General features: G+C 52.0%; 2 protein-coding genes across 14 annotated transcripts in view; one reads left to right on the forward strand and one right to left on the reverse strand.

Annotated features, from left to right (window-relative positions):
* The first annotated feature begins 513 nt into the window (after window positions 1–513).
* On the forward strand, window positions 514–7,095 carry LOC104856517 (NADH-cytochrome b5 reductase 2). The gene is made up of 8 exons (XM_010615953.3): window positions 514–745; window positions 932–1,004; window positions 3,147–3,253; window positions 3,540–3,669; window positions 4,250–4,333; window positions 4,935–5,020; window positions 6,026–6,125; window positions 6,923–7,095. Exons 1-8 carry the CDS (start codon window positions 668–670, stop codon window positions 7,093–7,095), a joined length of 831 nt encoding a protein of 276 aa, XP_010614255.1. The 5' UTR covers window positions 514–667.
* Window positions 4,411–12,236, reverse strand: part of Ppfibp2 (PPFIA binding protein 2) — a 152,952-nt gene continuing 145,126 nt past the window's right edge. For 7 of the 13 annotated variants that reach the window (XM_010615955.3, XM_010615956.3, XM_010615954.3 and 4 more), the window contains 2 exons: window positions 10,883–10,948; window positions 9,388–9,802 (listed from right to left, as the gene is read on the reverse strand). In XM_010615955.3, the coding sequence (XP_010614257.1) occupies window positions 9,731–9,802; window positions 10,883–10,948 (138 nt within the window). In that variant the 3' untranslated portion in view covers window positions 9,388–9,730. Of the gene's footprint in view, window positions 4,583–9,387; window positions 9,803–10,882; window positions 10,949–12,236 lie in introns of those variants that run through there. The other 6 variants (XM_033764168.1, XM_010615964.3, XM_010615958.3 and 3 more) reach the window with 5 other exon arrangements.

Raw genomic sequence — 12,236 nt, forward strand, 5'->3', positions numbered from 1 at the left:
GTGCTGGCGGCAGTGCGGACTCCAGAGAAGGAGCTGGCCTGGGCGGGGAGTGAGCGGGCTACGAGCAGCTGGCAGATGAGGGGACGCTGGCCAGGCCGCTCCTTCGCCTGCCCTGGGGGCCCCTGGTCCTGAGGTCGTGGGCCACCCCCTTCTCAGACTACTCACCCTGAGGGACCAGACGTGGGTGGGGGACTGGAGAGCTGAGCCCCGCTGTCATCCACCACCGCCTCAGGAGCACGACTGGCAGGCCTCCTCTTCCTGCAGTTCTGGCTCAGGGCTCAGGCCTTCATTCTCTGCATTCCTTCGTTGCTGATTGCTTGGTACAAATACTGTCATCACCCTCCGCCCCAGGGCAGGCCTCCCAGTGTCTGTGCCCTTGAAGAAAACAGCTCTTCTGGCAGTGGCCCTGCCTACCCTCTGGCCCAGGGGGGCTCCCCTGCCTTCTGGGTTGGTTGGTGCCTCCCCATCTTCTGTTTTCTCTGAGATGTAGCCTGCATCTTCTGTGGCATTGGCAAGGGGACCATGTGCTGTGCCTGAGGAGCTGGCCCGCCCGAGGCAGGCGGGACCTGAGGTGCTCAACTCCCATTGTCCCTGCCAGGACCAGTCCCTACTGCTGGCCGTCACCGTCGTTGTTGGGGTCACAGTGCTGCTGTTTGCCCTGAGGAACATGAACTCCAGGAGGAAAGACCTCATCACCTTACAGGATCCCAACACCAAATACCTGCTGCCCTTGATTGAGAAAGAGGTAGCAGACAGCCCAACTTCTCCTGTGATGGGTAGAAGAGAGGGCAGGGTGGTGGGGAATGCTGGCTGGGAGGTGGGGTGGGTTGGCACTTATCTCATGGCCAAATGCAGTGCTTTCCCATGTGCCTGGGCCACCCAGCGAGGCTGCTAGATGCTGACAGAGCCTGCCTCAATTTTGTTTCACCAGCAAATAAACCACAACACCCGGAGATTCCGCTTTGGGCTGCCTTCCCCGGACCATGTCTTAGGGCTTCCTGTAGGTGAGTTGGGTTTGCTGTCACCTCTAGGGCTACATTTTATGGGGCCAGGCACTAGGCTCCTATCAGAAGCACAGGTTTCCAGTCTCCCAAGGTGTGAAGGGAGAGTGTACTCTTCCTGAACTGTGTGAGCCCAAGGGAGATGGACCCTTCCCTCATCATTCCATTTGGGCTGACACAAGAGTGGCAACTCAAGAGTATTGAAAAGAAGTGACACTAGACTCCGAAGGTTTAAGATCTTGCCTGAGGTTCCTTGCTGGGTGACCTTACCCAAGTCCTCAATCTCTCTGATCTTTATTCTATGCAATGGGGTTTCCCAGGCCTGCCTGCTTAGCTTAGGGGGGCTGTGTGAGGATAAAGTGATGAGTCAGGTGCCCCATGTGGATTCTCTGCAGGGACCTCAGACGCACACAAGAGGGGACTCTTTGTGGGCACCAGCCGAGTGGTTCTAGAGTTCTAGTCTTCATGAAGTGGGAAACCTCAGGGTCCAGGGAAAGTGTCCACGCTCCTTCCCTCCTGGTGGAAGAGCCAACCATGGCCCATTTGTCTTATCTGCACAGCACAGAACCCTGCCCTCCACTCTGTCAGCTGATGAAATCACACACAGAACACCCAGGGGCCCAGGCCTCCTTGCCACTCTCTTGCTCCTTCTCTGTCCTTGAGCACACAGTGTCCTGTCACCTTCCAGTCTCTGCCAGGCCTGCCACCAGTCCTTTTGGCCGGAAGCATGAAAGACTGAAAAACCTGGAGGAAAGAATTTCTTAGAAACCGCTTTGGCCCACACTCCCTCAGCCCTGGGTGAGGCTGTGCAAAGCTAGTAGAGTAGGACAAGGTGAGTTAGAGGCTTCTGGGCACATGTGGTAGGAGGACTCCGAGTTGCTGATGCTGATTGCTTGGTTAGAGATGAGGCCAGCAGGACCAGCGAGTCAACCCCATCTTGTGTGGGGACACCGCCAGGCCACTCCCTGTGTGGCTGCATTGGACAGAGCTTTCCGGGTTCCCTGCTCCACTTGAGGTCTCAGATGGCTGCTGCCGCAGATGTGTATCCTGTGTCCCTGGAGCTCAAGAGAGCCATGGCCAGGTGTTGAACCAGTGTTTAGGGCTTGGACCTCAGGCTTCAAGGCCTCCTCAAGGGCTCTTGCTTGTGCTTCCCTTGAGCACCTCAAACAAACTGCCTTCCTCCTTCAGTCTCTTCTTATCTCTGTCTCTCCCTATTTGCATATCCATAGTCCGCTGTCCAATTTCCTGGACATTCTAAGTTTCTACTTCCTCAGGAACAAGCAAATAGCCTGCTTTCGCCTCTAGCTCTTAGCATCTCTTCATGGCAACTGCTGCCCTCATTACTAATTTCCTTTGTTGCTGAATTCTCCACCTTAGATCCAACAGATACCTGAGCCACTAATCCTCTCGTCTTGACACTGGGCAATAGACACCATCCATAGGTGCTGGCCTTACCAAGTCTACTAATTCTACCCTGGAGGGGAAGAATTACAACTTCACTACTGCCCCTCAGTGAAGCCCACAGATCAGGAAGACACAACGCTACTGCTTTATTTAAGCCATGGGTGTCTGGATCCAGAGTCCCCATAGCCGAGTTCTGCTCTGTGCCAGGCAACAGCATATAAACAGGGCAGCTGTGACTCACTCGCAGACCTCCATTTAGGAATAAATGAGTTTGTGAAGAAATATATGTTTATTTAAAATGCAAACACTCCTGTTATCATTTTTAATAGGCACATTTCAACTTAATTAGCTCTTCTTTCCCTTTAGATTGTTTAACAGCATGACTACAGTTTTGTTTTGCAGGCATTTTCTTTTCTTTTCTCTTCTCTTCTTTTGTAGTGCTGGGTATTAAATCTGGGTCCTTCTGCATGCTAGGCAAGTGCTGTCACTGAGCTACATGCTCAGCCTTTCATCTTCATTTTAGAGATGAACAGACTGAAACCCAGGGAGGTGAAGTGGACTGCTCAGGGTAGCATCAAGGGCAGGTGTAGGAGTCAAGCATCTTGCATTGGAACTTTCTCTGCTTATACCTTGTTACATCCTGCCATTTTGCCCCTTCACTGAAGCTCAGTACTTTATGGGATTCCTGGGTCATACTTAGCTGGCCACATTCAGACTTAACATTTGATGCCCTTTCCATAGGGAATTATGTCCACCTTTTGGCCAGAATTAATGGTGACCTGGTGATCAGGGCCTACACACCTGTCTCCAGTGATGATGACCGAGGCTTTGTGGACTTAATTATAAAGGTAAACTGCCCAGCTGTCATGTACTCTGAAGTTTTTTCAGGTGGTGGGGTAGACGGCTGTGCTTTTGCTCTGTGGGGAGTGGTGCCACAGATGGGGCTTTCCAACGATGTCATTTAACAGCTGAGGTACAGGTAACCTTGGGGTGTCTTAGGAGAGTGCTGACAGCAGCCACAGAGGCAGCGAGCTTTCCCTGCTTGGCACACAGTGGCAAATGCCTCTGGTAGCTGTGTGCAGCTGTGGCCGTAAGACAGGACACATGAAAACTATCCTGCTTGATTTTTTTTAGATCTACTTCAAAAATGGAAACCCCAAGTATCCTGAAGGGGGGAAGATGACTCAGCACTTGGAGAACATGAAAATTGGTGACACCATCCTTTTTCGAGGGCCGACTGGGCACCTGTTCTACCAAGGGCCAGGTACGGGCGGGACCACACTAGTTCTCCAGCTGGGAGGAGGAAGATTCCTGCAGTGGCTTGATTGTCCTAGAACTCTGCTCAGACCCCACATGGCCTTGGTCCTTCAAGCCACCATACATTCATTTGTCCAGATTAACATATAACCACATCATCCTTTATTCCCCACACACCCACGTCGGAAGATCCTTAGCTTCATGTGGTGTGATCTCATCACTGTTTCTCTAGTACAGGATGTGCTAACCCTGAAAAATGGGGCATGGCTGGAGTCCGCACCGACTAGCTCGGTCACAGATTCATGATTTGCTCAATCATCTGCTGTGGGTGTGAGTGTTCTGGGAAGCTCCCTACGAGCTTCAGCTTGCCCCTCCTCAGAAGAGGAGGCCCAGGCTCTGGTCCTACTTTGTACCCCAGTGTGCTGGGGCCGACCGAGGAAGCCGCGGTGGCCTGCTTCTCCGCCTTAAAACGGGACAGCCATCTCTTAGGCGTACTTGTCTCCTAGAGGTCCCGAAGAATGTCAGGAATCTTTTGGAGGCTCACACACAAGAGCCACAGAAGTTAGAAACATCCTCTGTGCTTCTAGGGAGACTTGCAATCAAACCGCACAAAATGAGCCGGCCTGAAAACAAACTAGTCGACCACCTGGGAATGATCGCCGGAGGCACAGGTGCGAGGTTCCTGGGGGCTTTGCCCGGGACAGTGACCCCCCAAAACCATTCTGACTTTGCAGTTGCTTGGCTCTACAAGGTGTGGCTTGAGTTATTCTTCCCTTAGCCGTGGGTGAGAGGAAGGCAGCCCAAGTACCTACCTTGGGCCTGATGGTTCCCTGCTTCCCTTAGCCAGTGTGGCTGCCTGGGAGTCAGGCTGTGGGGTCAGGCCGGGTGCCTGGATTCAGTCCACGGGCTCTCCCTGTCCCCTGTGAGTGAAATATGGCCACAGATAGTAGCCTTGACAGATACACACAGGGTGCCATGCACCATCATAGGGGTTTTAAAACCCATCACATTTACTCAGCACTGATACTTTTTGCAAATGAGGACACTGAAGATCTAAGAATTCTCTTCCCATCTTGGGGAAATAAAATAGGGGTTCTGACTGATTGTTGCATTAGAAAGCAATCCCAAAACAAAGAACAATTCCCCACTTTGAGTTTGGAGGACAGCGTGAGGCGGTGTAACAAGGACCAAGGGAAACTTTAAGCGGCTACAGGTCAGGGACTGTGGTCTCAGAGATGGAGAAGGCCAGCCCATGCACTCCCTGTGTTCCAGGCATTACGCCTATGCTGCAGCTCATCCGCCACATCACCAAGAACCCAGGTGACAGGACCAGAATGTCCCTCCTGTTCGCCAACCAGGTCAGTTCTGCCGCGTCTGCTCTGGGCTTGCAGCCATGGCATGGAAAGTTCACTGAGCTGGGCTCTGAATTCATAGACCCCCCCCCACTGATGGAGCATGCGCTGTTTGGGGGCCAGGGCTGTGGGAAGGCAGAGCGGGCTCATCAGAGAGGAGCTGAGCCTGTCCTGTGTTCCTCCTGGGTTTTGTTTAACTCTTGTGTCCCCAGTCAACCCGAGTTCTTAGCTTTCTTTCATTAATATTTATTTCTCTGGGTTTTTTTATTTTTTAATTTATTTTTTGGTCTAAAAATCAAAGTTTCCCTCATAGAAATCTTGGGAAATACAAAATGATATTTCAGTTAGCAGTACCACACAGGATTTTCTTCTCATTAGTATGCTTTACATTCCTCGTAGCCTATGTTAAGTTGAACTATAGTTTATTAAATCTCCTACATTCATGTTCTCAGTTTTTAGTTATAAATGACAAATGATACCATGATGAGTAATTATGCCAAGGCCTGACTACTTTCAGATTAGTTTTGTAAATCCCAGAAGTGGAATTATTGGGGCAGGTGCCACGAAGAGCTTTCTGTGTGCTCTCCCTGAGCCCATGACAGTGGCTCTGGCTCCCTTTTCCCAGGTGAGGCTCCAGACTGTCTTCCCATACGAGCTCCCCAGTGCTATTCTCCCTATGACTCTTTAGCCCCTTCTTCCTTGCAGAAGACCCTCCTGAGCTTGTTCCAGGTGGGTGTGCCTCACCTCTGCCTAGTGTGGATTCAGGGATGTCCCCAGGGCCAGCTTTCCTGCTGGAGGGCAGTCACTTCCCTCTGGGGATCCTCACTCTCCCAGCTGCTCACGGATGTGAGTCAGAGAGACAGGCTTTGGTCTGCAGGTGCAGCACAGAACCCTTATTTGCCCCAGGAATCTGCGAAGGGCACTCCAGCCAGGGTGGTACAGTGTAGGCAGGAGCGGTGTGGGATAGGCACACTGCCTCTGCATGGGGCTTTTCTAACGCTCCTTTTCTAGACTGAGGAGGACATCTTGATGAGAAAGGAGCTTGAAGACATTGCCAGGACTCACCTAGACCAGCTCAGCGTATGGTACACCCTGGACAGGCCTCCCCTCGGTATTCCCCCTTTTCCCTCACTCTCTGGGTCAGCTCCTACCGCTGCTCTTCTTCCGGGTTGGGCTCTGTTCATTTGACCTTTTTAAAAAGGGTTTAGGCCTCGTGTTCTGGGTCCATATGGGAAAGTCAAGACTTGGAGGGAGGATTTCGGTGACCTGCTTGTAAGGGGGGTAATCAAGGGCAGGTGCCCGATATCTTAGTAACGCTCCACACACTGTGCTGAATAACAAGAGGGACACCGAGCCATTGGGCTACCTGAATGCCTGTACCCCTACAGCCATCGCACACACTGCATCCCATGTGGCCACTGGTCCCTTCACCTCTCACACCACTGCTAATAGCCACAGCACCCCTCAGCACCCACCTACGTCTTCTGGACAGCAGTCCCCACATGCTGACCCCCAACCACCAGAATGTGCTCTGCACCCAGTTGCACCTCATCATACACGACATTGACCAGCAGAGGGCGCGCAACTCCACCAACACCATAGTGGTTTAAGGCCCTAATTTACACTAGCCCTGGTGCAGCCCACAGGGGAGTTCTCCACCCTCCTCAATGCTTTGAGCGAGTAAACACCAGCACGGGCCTGTGAGTCCCCGCAGGGAGCCTGAAATCTGGGGTAAATACTGCCAGAGGACTGTCTGAGGCTCCCACACTCTCTTCTCAGGGCTTCACAGGAAACAGCAGTACAGACTTCTAGACCTGGGTAGGACAGCCTTGCCTCTCTGCTCCTCACTTCGGGGTCAGGGACTTAACTCAGAACTTCACAGTTACTTCCTGTTCTACTTCATTTCAGGCTGGAATTACAGCTCGGGCTTTGTTACTGCCGACATGATCAAGAAGCACCTCCCACCCCCCGGGAAGGCCACACTCATCCTGGTGTGTGGCCCCCCACCCCTGATCCAGACAGCTGCTCACCCCAGCCTGAAGAAGCTGGGTTACACCAAGGACATGATTTTCACCTACTAACGACTCCCATGTTCTTTGCAAGTGTCCCGGGTCCCTATCCTCTGTTTCAGTGTGAGTTTGGCTTCACTAGGTTTAACTGGGATGTTTGCAAAAGTGTCTCCTATGCCCCATGGGCGTGCACACCCAGGCACCTCTCTTTTGGGTGTGGGCCAAAGAAGAAGGGTACCAGTCACCAGACAGAGTGGCTTCTGAGGCCCCATGGCTTGAAGGCTGAGAACAGATCCACTATCATACTTGTCTCCACTGTTCAGCGAAATAAACTTATCTTCTCAGTAGACAGCCCAGGACGTGTGGCTCTGTGGGCCCCTGCTGGAAGTGCCAGTGCAGAATCCAAGCGGGATCCCATCAACTGCCACTAATCTTTCTCAAACCCCTCTCCAGAGCTATGAGAGTCCTCAGTCACCCTGCATATGCACTGTTTCTTCCTTTGTGGAACCCCTTGAAACAGAAATGGGTAAGTGGCTTGGGGGCTCCTTCCAGACTTCCTGTGAGTCTGGAGATGGAAGGGTGGCATGCTTTTTACCAGCATCCTCCTGGCTCCACCCTGGCATTAGGCTAGGTTAGGAGTAGTCATTTAGAAGCTTTTCAATTTGACACATGGCTCTGCTTTAATTCCTATCAATAAACCTAAATGATTCAAGGGGCCACTGTCCCATCCTCAGGGCCAGGACGACACATTGCTGCGCTGTTGCCTGAGTGGACAGGGCCATTTCTGTGGGATTTCATATAATTCTCAGAAAGAACAGAGATCCTGTGATCTTTTGTTTTGGTTTTTGTACAGGGAATTAAAATCAGGGCCTTTCACTGTGCCACTAAGCTATATCCTCTACCTGTGAGGATTATTTCCATGTTACAGATGAGGAAACAAAACTCAGAGATTTAAGTGCTCTGAAGTTATTCCAGCACTAGGTGGCAGAGCTGGGATTAAATTCCCAAAACTGGCATAACAGCAGCAGTGTTAGAACTTGGTTCCACTGTGCATGTGTGTGTGTGCGTGTGTGTCTGTGTCAGTGTGACGGAGAGTGGGAGGGGACAAAAGGGGCAGAGGAGAGAGGCATGTAGCTCTGCGGTGCTCTGCAGCATAGCCGTGTCTTGATATCTTTGATCAGCTTTTTCCTTCTGTGAACCTCCCACTGTGACCTCATTCTCTAGCCCAGGGGTTTTCAAAGGGGGGCAGATTTGCCCCTCAGGGAGTATTTGACAAAGTCTGGGGTCATTTCAGTTGTCACAACTAGAGGAGGGTAGAGGTCAACAACGCTGGTCAGCAGGACCCTGATCAAGAAGCAATTTGAGGGTCAGGATTTGGGCCTATTCGGATCTGTACAGGCTACAGTCTACAGCAGCTGCTCTGTGAGTCTGTGATGAGGGAGGATGTATTGTAGGACAACGTGCAAATTTAACTTCAAGGCTTATTGTGCAGCATTCAGAATCCAGGGGGAACTGTACAGTGGGGCAGAGTTGAACTCCAGTTAGAACAGGAGTGAAGACTTCCTGAGAGATGTGGAAGAGGTAGTGTCTGTGCTGGACCTTAACAGGCAGGATTTGGCCTCCTGGAGGGGACGGGGGAAAAATGATGTTCCTGGGAGGGAAGGGCCAGAGTTAAGGCCTAAGAGGGAACTAAGGCCAAACACTGGGCTCCAAAAGGGCCGAGGACAGTGAGGGGCCTGGATGCTCATCTGTGGAAATTCTGTAACTGAGTTCTGGGCAGAATGGTACCAGGAGTGATGGAATTTAAACTGCTTTGGGAAGGTTGCTCTGGGAACAGGGAGAAGGGAGGGGCCAGTTAGGAAGGTGAGGGACCAAGTAAGAGACCAGCTTCAGCAATCAGATGAGAGAGAAAGCTGAAACTAGAGTAGCCATGCAGTGGGAGGGAAAGGGCACACTGGGGCCTCAGTGGTGCCTCTCTCTGAGGTGGGAGACAGCAGAAAGGGAGTAAGGTTCTAAGGGAAGATGGCAAGTTTCGGTGGAAACATGTTGCGTTTGGTTCCTGAGGGCCTTCCACTAGGGGGCGCTGTGTGACCAGCCATGACCCTTGAGGCTGCAGAAGGAGAAGGTGTGAGCGTTGTTGATTCTGCTCAGAGACTGCGGACTCAGCAGGCACCTGAGCAGGCCTCAGCAGGGTAGGTGGAGGACAGTCAGGGCGGCAGGGGAGGACTCCCATTGTTCTCACCCTAAATCCCCTCACCTCAAATACACGTTCCCGTGAAGATGTCTCTGAGAGAGTTCCCGGTTATCATTTCACCCAACTGTGTCACTACAGAACATTCAGAACAGTTTCATAATATTTTTTTCCAGCAGAGGTTTTATGAACTGTCAGCTCTTCCCTTTGGTGTAAGAGCCGGTATCTCACTGCCTTCCCCACAAAGGCAGTCTGCAGTCCTTGTATAAAAGTATAAAAGGCAGAAAGCTGCAGGGAAGAGCACAGCATGGCTAAAGACACCTAGGGCCACCAGGCCACCTCCTAGACACCCGTGCCACTGCTCCGCTTGGATCCAGTCAGCACCCAGGTCTGAGATGCCCCTGCCAGCGCCATCTGCAGTCTGGGCTCTGCGATGGCTGTGTGCCAGGTCCCCTTTGAGACAAAGACAGGGCGGGCCCCACACGTGCCTCTCTGGGCTCTCAGCCACAAAGAATGTCATCTCCAGTCATCAGATTCGGGGGCAGTCAGGCAAGAGTCGTTCAGCAGCTGGTCCTGGCTCAGCAGGGTCTGAAAGGACACAGCCAAAGGGGCAGTTTGACAGAGTTTGGGTCCGGCTTCCCCCAAAGCCACAGAGGAAGCAGGGGCCACCAGGTGTGATCTGCGTCTGACACTGGTGCCCTATAGGTTCGTGGCATTCCAGGACCCGGTTATTAGGTCAGAATAAATAGCACTATTAAGATAAACATAAACTGCTCATCCTAGAGGCAAGCTTACTCTTTTAAAAAGACACCAAAGGCCTCTTAGATCATAGGGAGGGCAAGGTTGGGCAGAGACCTTCCAGTGTGTGGGCCAAGAAAAGGACAGTTGCATTAATGTGATCCTGCTTAGATTTGCGGAAACTCTGATGCTCATTCAGTCTTCTAAATACCTCTTGAAAGATCCATGAAGCAAAGCACAGTGACTGGGCCTCAGTACAGAGAGACACTGCAGCTACGTGGTTGGGGGAATAGAACTAAAGGGCCCTGGAATGTATGAAGCCTCAGGATGAATCTGCTCTGTGGCTGGCCTTTGCTGCCAGCTCTGATCTATGAGCCATGCAAGGGGGCGGGGTATTCATCCTGCTTTACAGATAACAAAGCCAAGGCTTAGAGAGGGAATGACACACCCAGGGTGCCTGAACCAGTAAAAGTAGAGCAAAAACTTGAACCAGGTCTGCCACTCTCCAAAGCTTTCTTCTCCTAAGACCAGGCAGCCTCCTATGGTCTGGTTTGTTCTCTTGGATATGGCAGGATATGGCCAGATTGCCTGTGGTGTCTGTGATGTCAGAGGCATGGTATGGGAAATGCAGGAGTCTCGTGGGCAGAGAGGACAGGATAGAGACAAAGATTAGACTTTCATCTATGTAGAGCCTCTCAGCTCAGACTGAGAAAAGGACCTGAGACCTAGGATGCTCTAGCTGGTTTCAACTTAAGGCCTATGATGCAGCAATAGACCAATGGACAGGGTCCTCTGGCTGCTTTCTGCCTCTGAGTTGGATTCAGACTCTGAAGCCAGTGCCCAGCACTTTCTCCCAGCCTTGACCACCACTGCACCCAGCCTTCTGGGCCTCCCTGGCACTTTACTGTGAGGAGAGGGTCAGAGTCCTACCGTAAGACGGTGAATATCTTGGGAGAGGAGCCCTATCTGTGTCACAGTGCCTTCCGAAGGTGTCATCTGTAAAATGGGCAGCAGCCTCGTCAGCACAGATGGGTACAGCTTGAGATTTGCAGACAGCATGCAAATCCTATCCCACTCAGGTCTGGCTTCTCCAGGGCATGCTTCCCTGGAGGGATGGGCAGGGGATGTGCCAGGCCTGAGGGGTGACAGGTGGTGAGGCACATGCTGCTTCTGTCCCTGAGGAAAGTCCCACAGTACATGCACAAGGTCTCCTGAGGCCCTGCTTGGTAGCATCGACATTCAGGGTATAAAATGCAGGGCAGAGGAAGAGCCGGTCAAAAGCTGCCCTTCTGTGTGTGCTTAGTGTTCAAGCTGCTTTCCAGGAGCAGCAGGCAGCAGGGAAGGGAGGCTTTCAGGATGATGGACAGAGTCACAATTCCCAGGCACCAGTGCCCCAGTATGGCAAGGCACCTGGAGAAGCTGCTGATAAGAGCTGGGCTTCCTCACTACTCAAGAGCAAGAGCCCGCTTCCCTGCCCTCCTCCACCAGTAATACCAGTCTCAGTATTTAGATGCTGTGGATTTGGGAGGTGTCCTTGTTTTACAGGTGGGAAAACAGACCCATTAAAAGGAATCGGACTTGCATGAAGATGCCCAGAGAATTAGTGGCAAAACAATTCCATGCAGGGTTGTCAAAAAGGCACATGCAGAGTCTCTCACCAGGACATAAGAAGCACCCACTAAAGCCTGGCCTGACTGGCTATCCAACTGCAATGGCCAGTTATCAGCCTTGAGAAGCACTGTGTTCTGTGGCGCTGGGTACCAAGACCAAACAGTGCTGCTGGCTGGTGAGCTGGGTCCACATCTCTCACCAGCTGGACTTCAGGGGAAGGGGAAGCCAGAGGGAATAGGCCATGCCTCAGGCTGCTGATAGTTAAACAAATCTCAGTATCACTTCCTCTGGGACAGAATCAGAGGGCCTCAGCAAGGTCTCTGGTCTTGCCCGGCTGTCAGATGGTTAGAACATTGCTGTTATTCTTCTGCAGATGAGGCCCATGGGACCCCATCCAGCCAAACACTGCCCTGGGGTGACCTGGAATGGCTGGCAAAGAGTGTCTCTCTCAGTCTCCAGCCAGACAGGGCCCATCTGGAGGGCCCATTATCAGCTAGTCAGCCTCTAAATGAAGAGGCCAGATCTTTTAAAACATTTTTAAAGAAGCCAGATCTGTTCCAACCCTGCCAGCACAGAAGGTGCAGCCGCTCAACAGTTACCAGAAGCTGGCAAAATATATGAAGGAACAGAGTCTTGCCAGCATGACTGCCCTGCGCCCCTCGAGGGGGCTCAT

The sequence above is a fragment of the Fukomys damarensis genome, unplaced genomic scaffold (genome assembly GCF_012274545.1).
Source record: "Fukomys damarensis isolate Sample0158 unplaced genomic scaffold, DMR_v1.0_HiC HiC_scaffold_16, whole genome shotgun sequence".
Classification (NCBI taxonomy): Eukaryota; Metazoa; Chordata; class Mammalia; order Rodentia; family Bathyergidae; genus Fukomys; species Fukomys damarensis.

Coding starts and splice junctions, on each gene's coding strand:
- LOC104856517 (XM_010615953.3), top strand. CDS start 668: ATGAACTCCAGGAGGAAAGACCTCATCACCTTACAGGATCCCAACACC. Junction 1,005..3,146: donor TGTCTTAGGGCTTCCTGTAG/GTGAGTTGGGTT, acceptor CCCTTTCCATAG/GGAATTATGTCCACCTTTTG. Junction 4,334..4,934: donor AATGATCGCCGGAGGCACAG/GTGCGAGGTTCC, acceptor CCTGTGTTCCAG/GCATTACGCCTATGCTGCAG.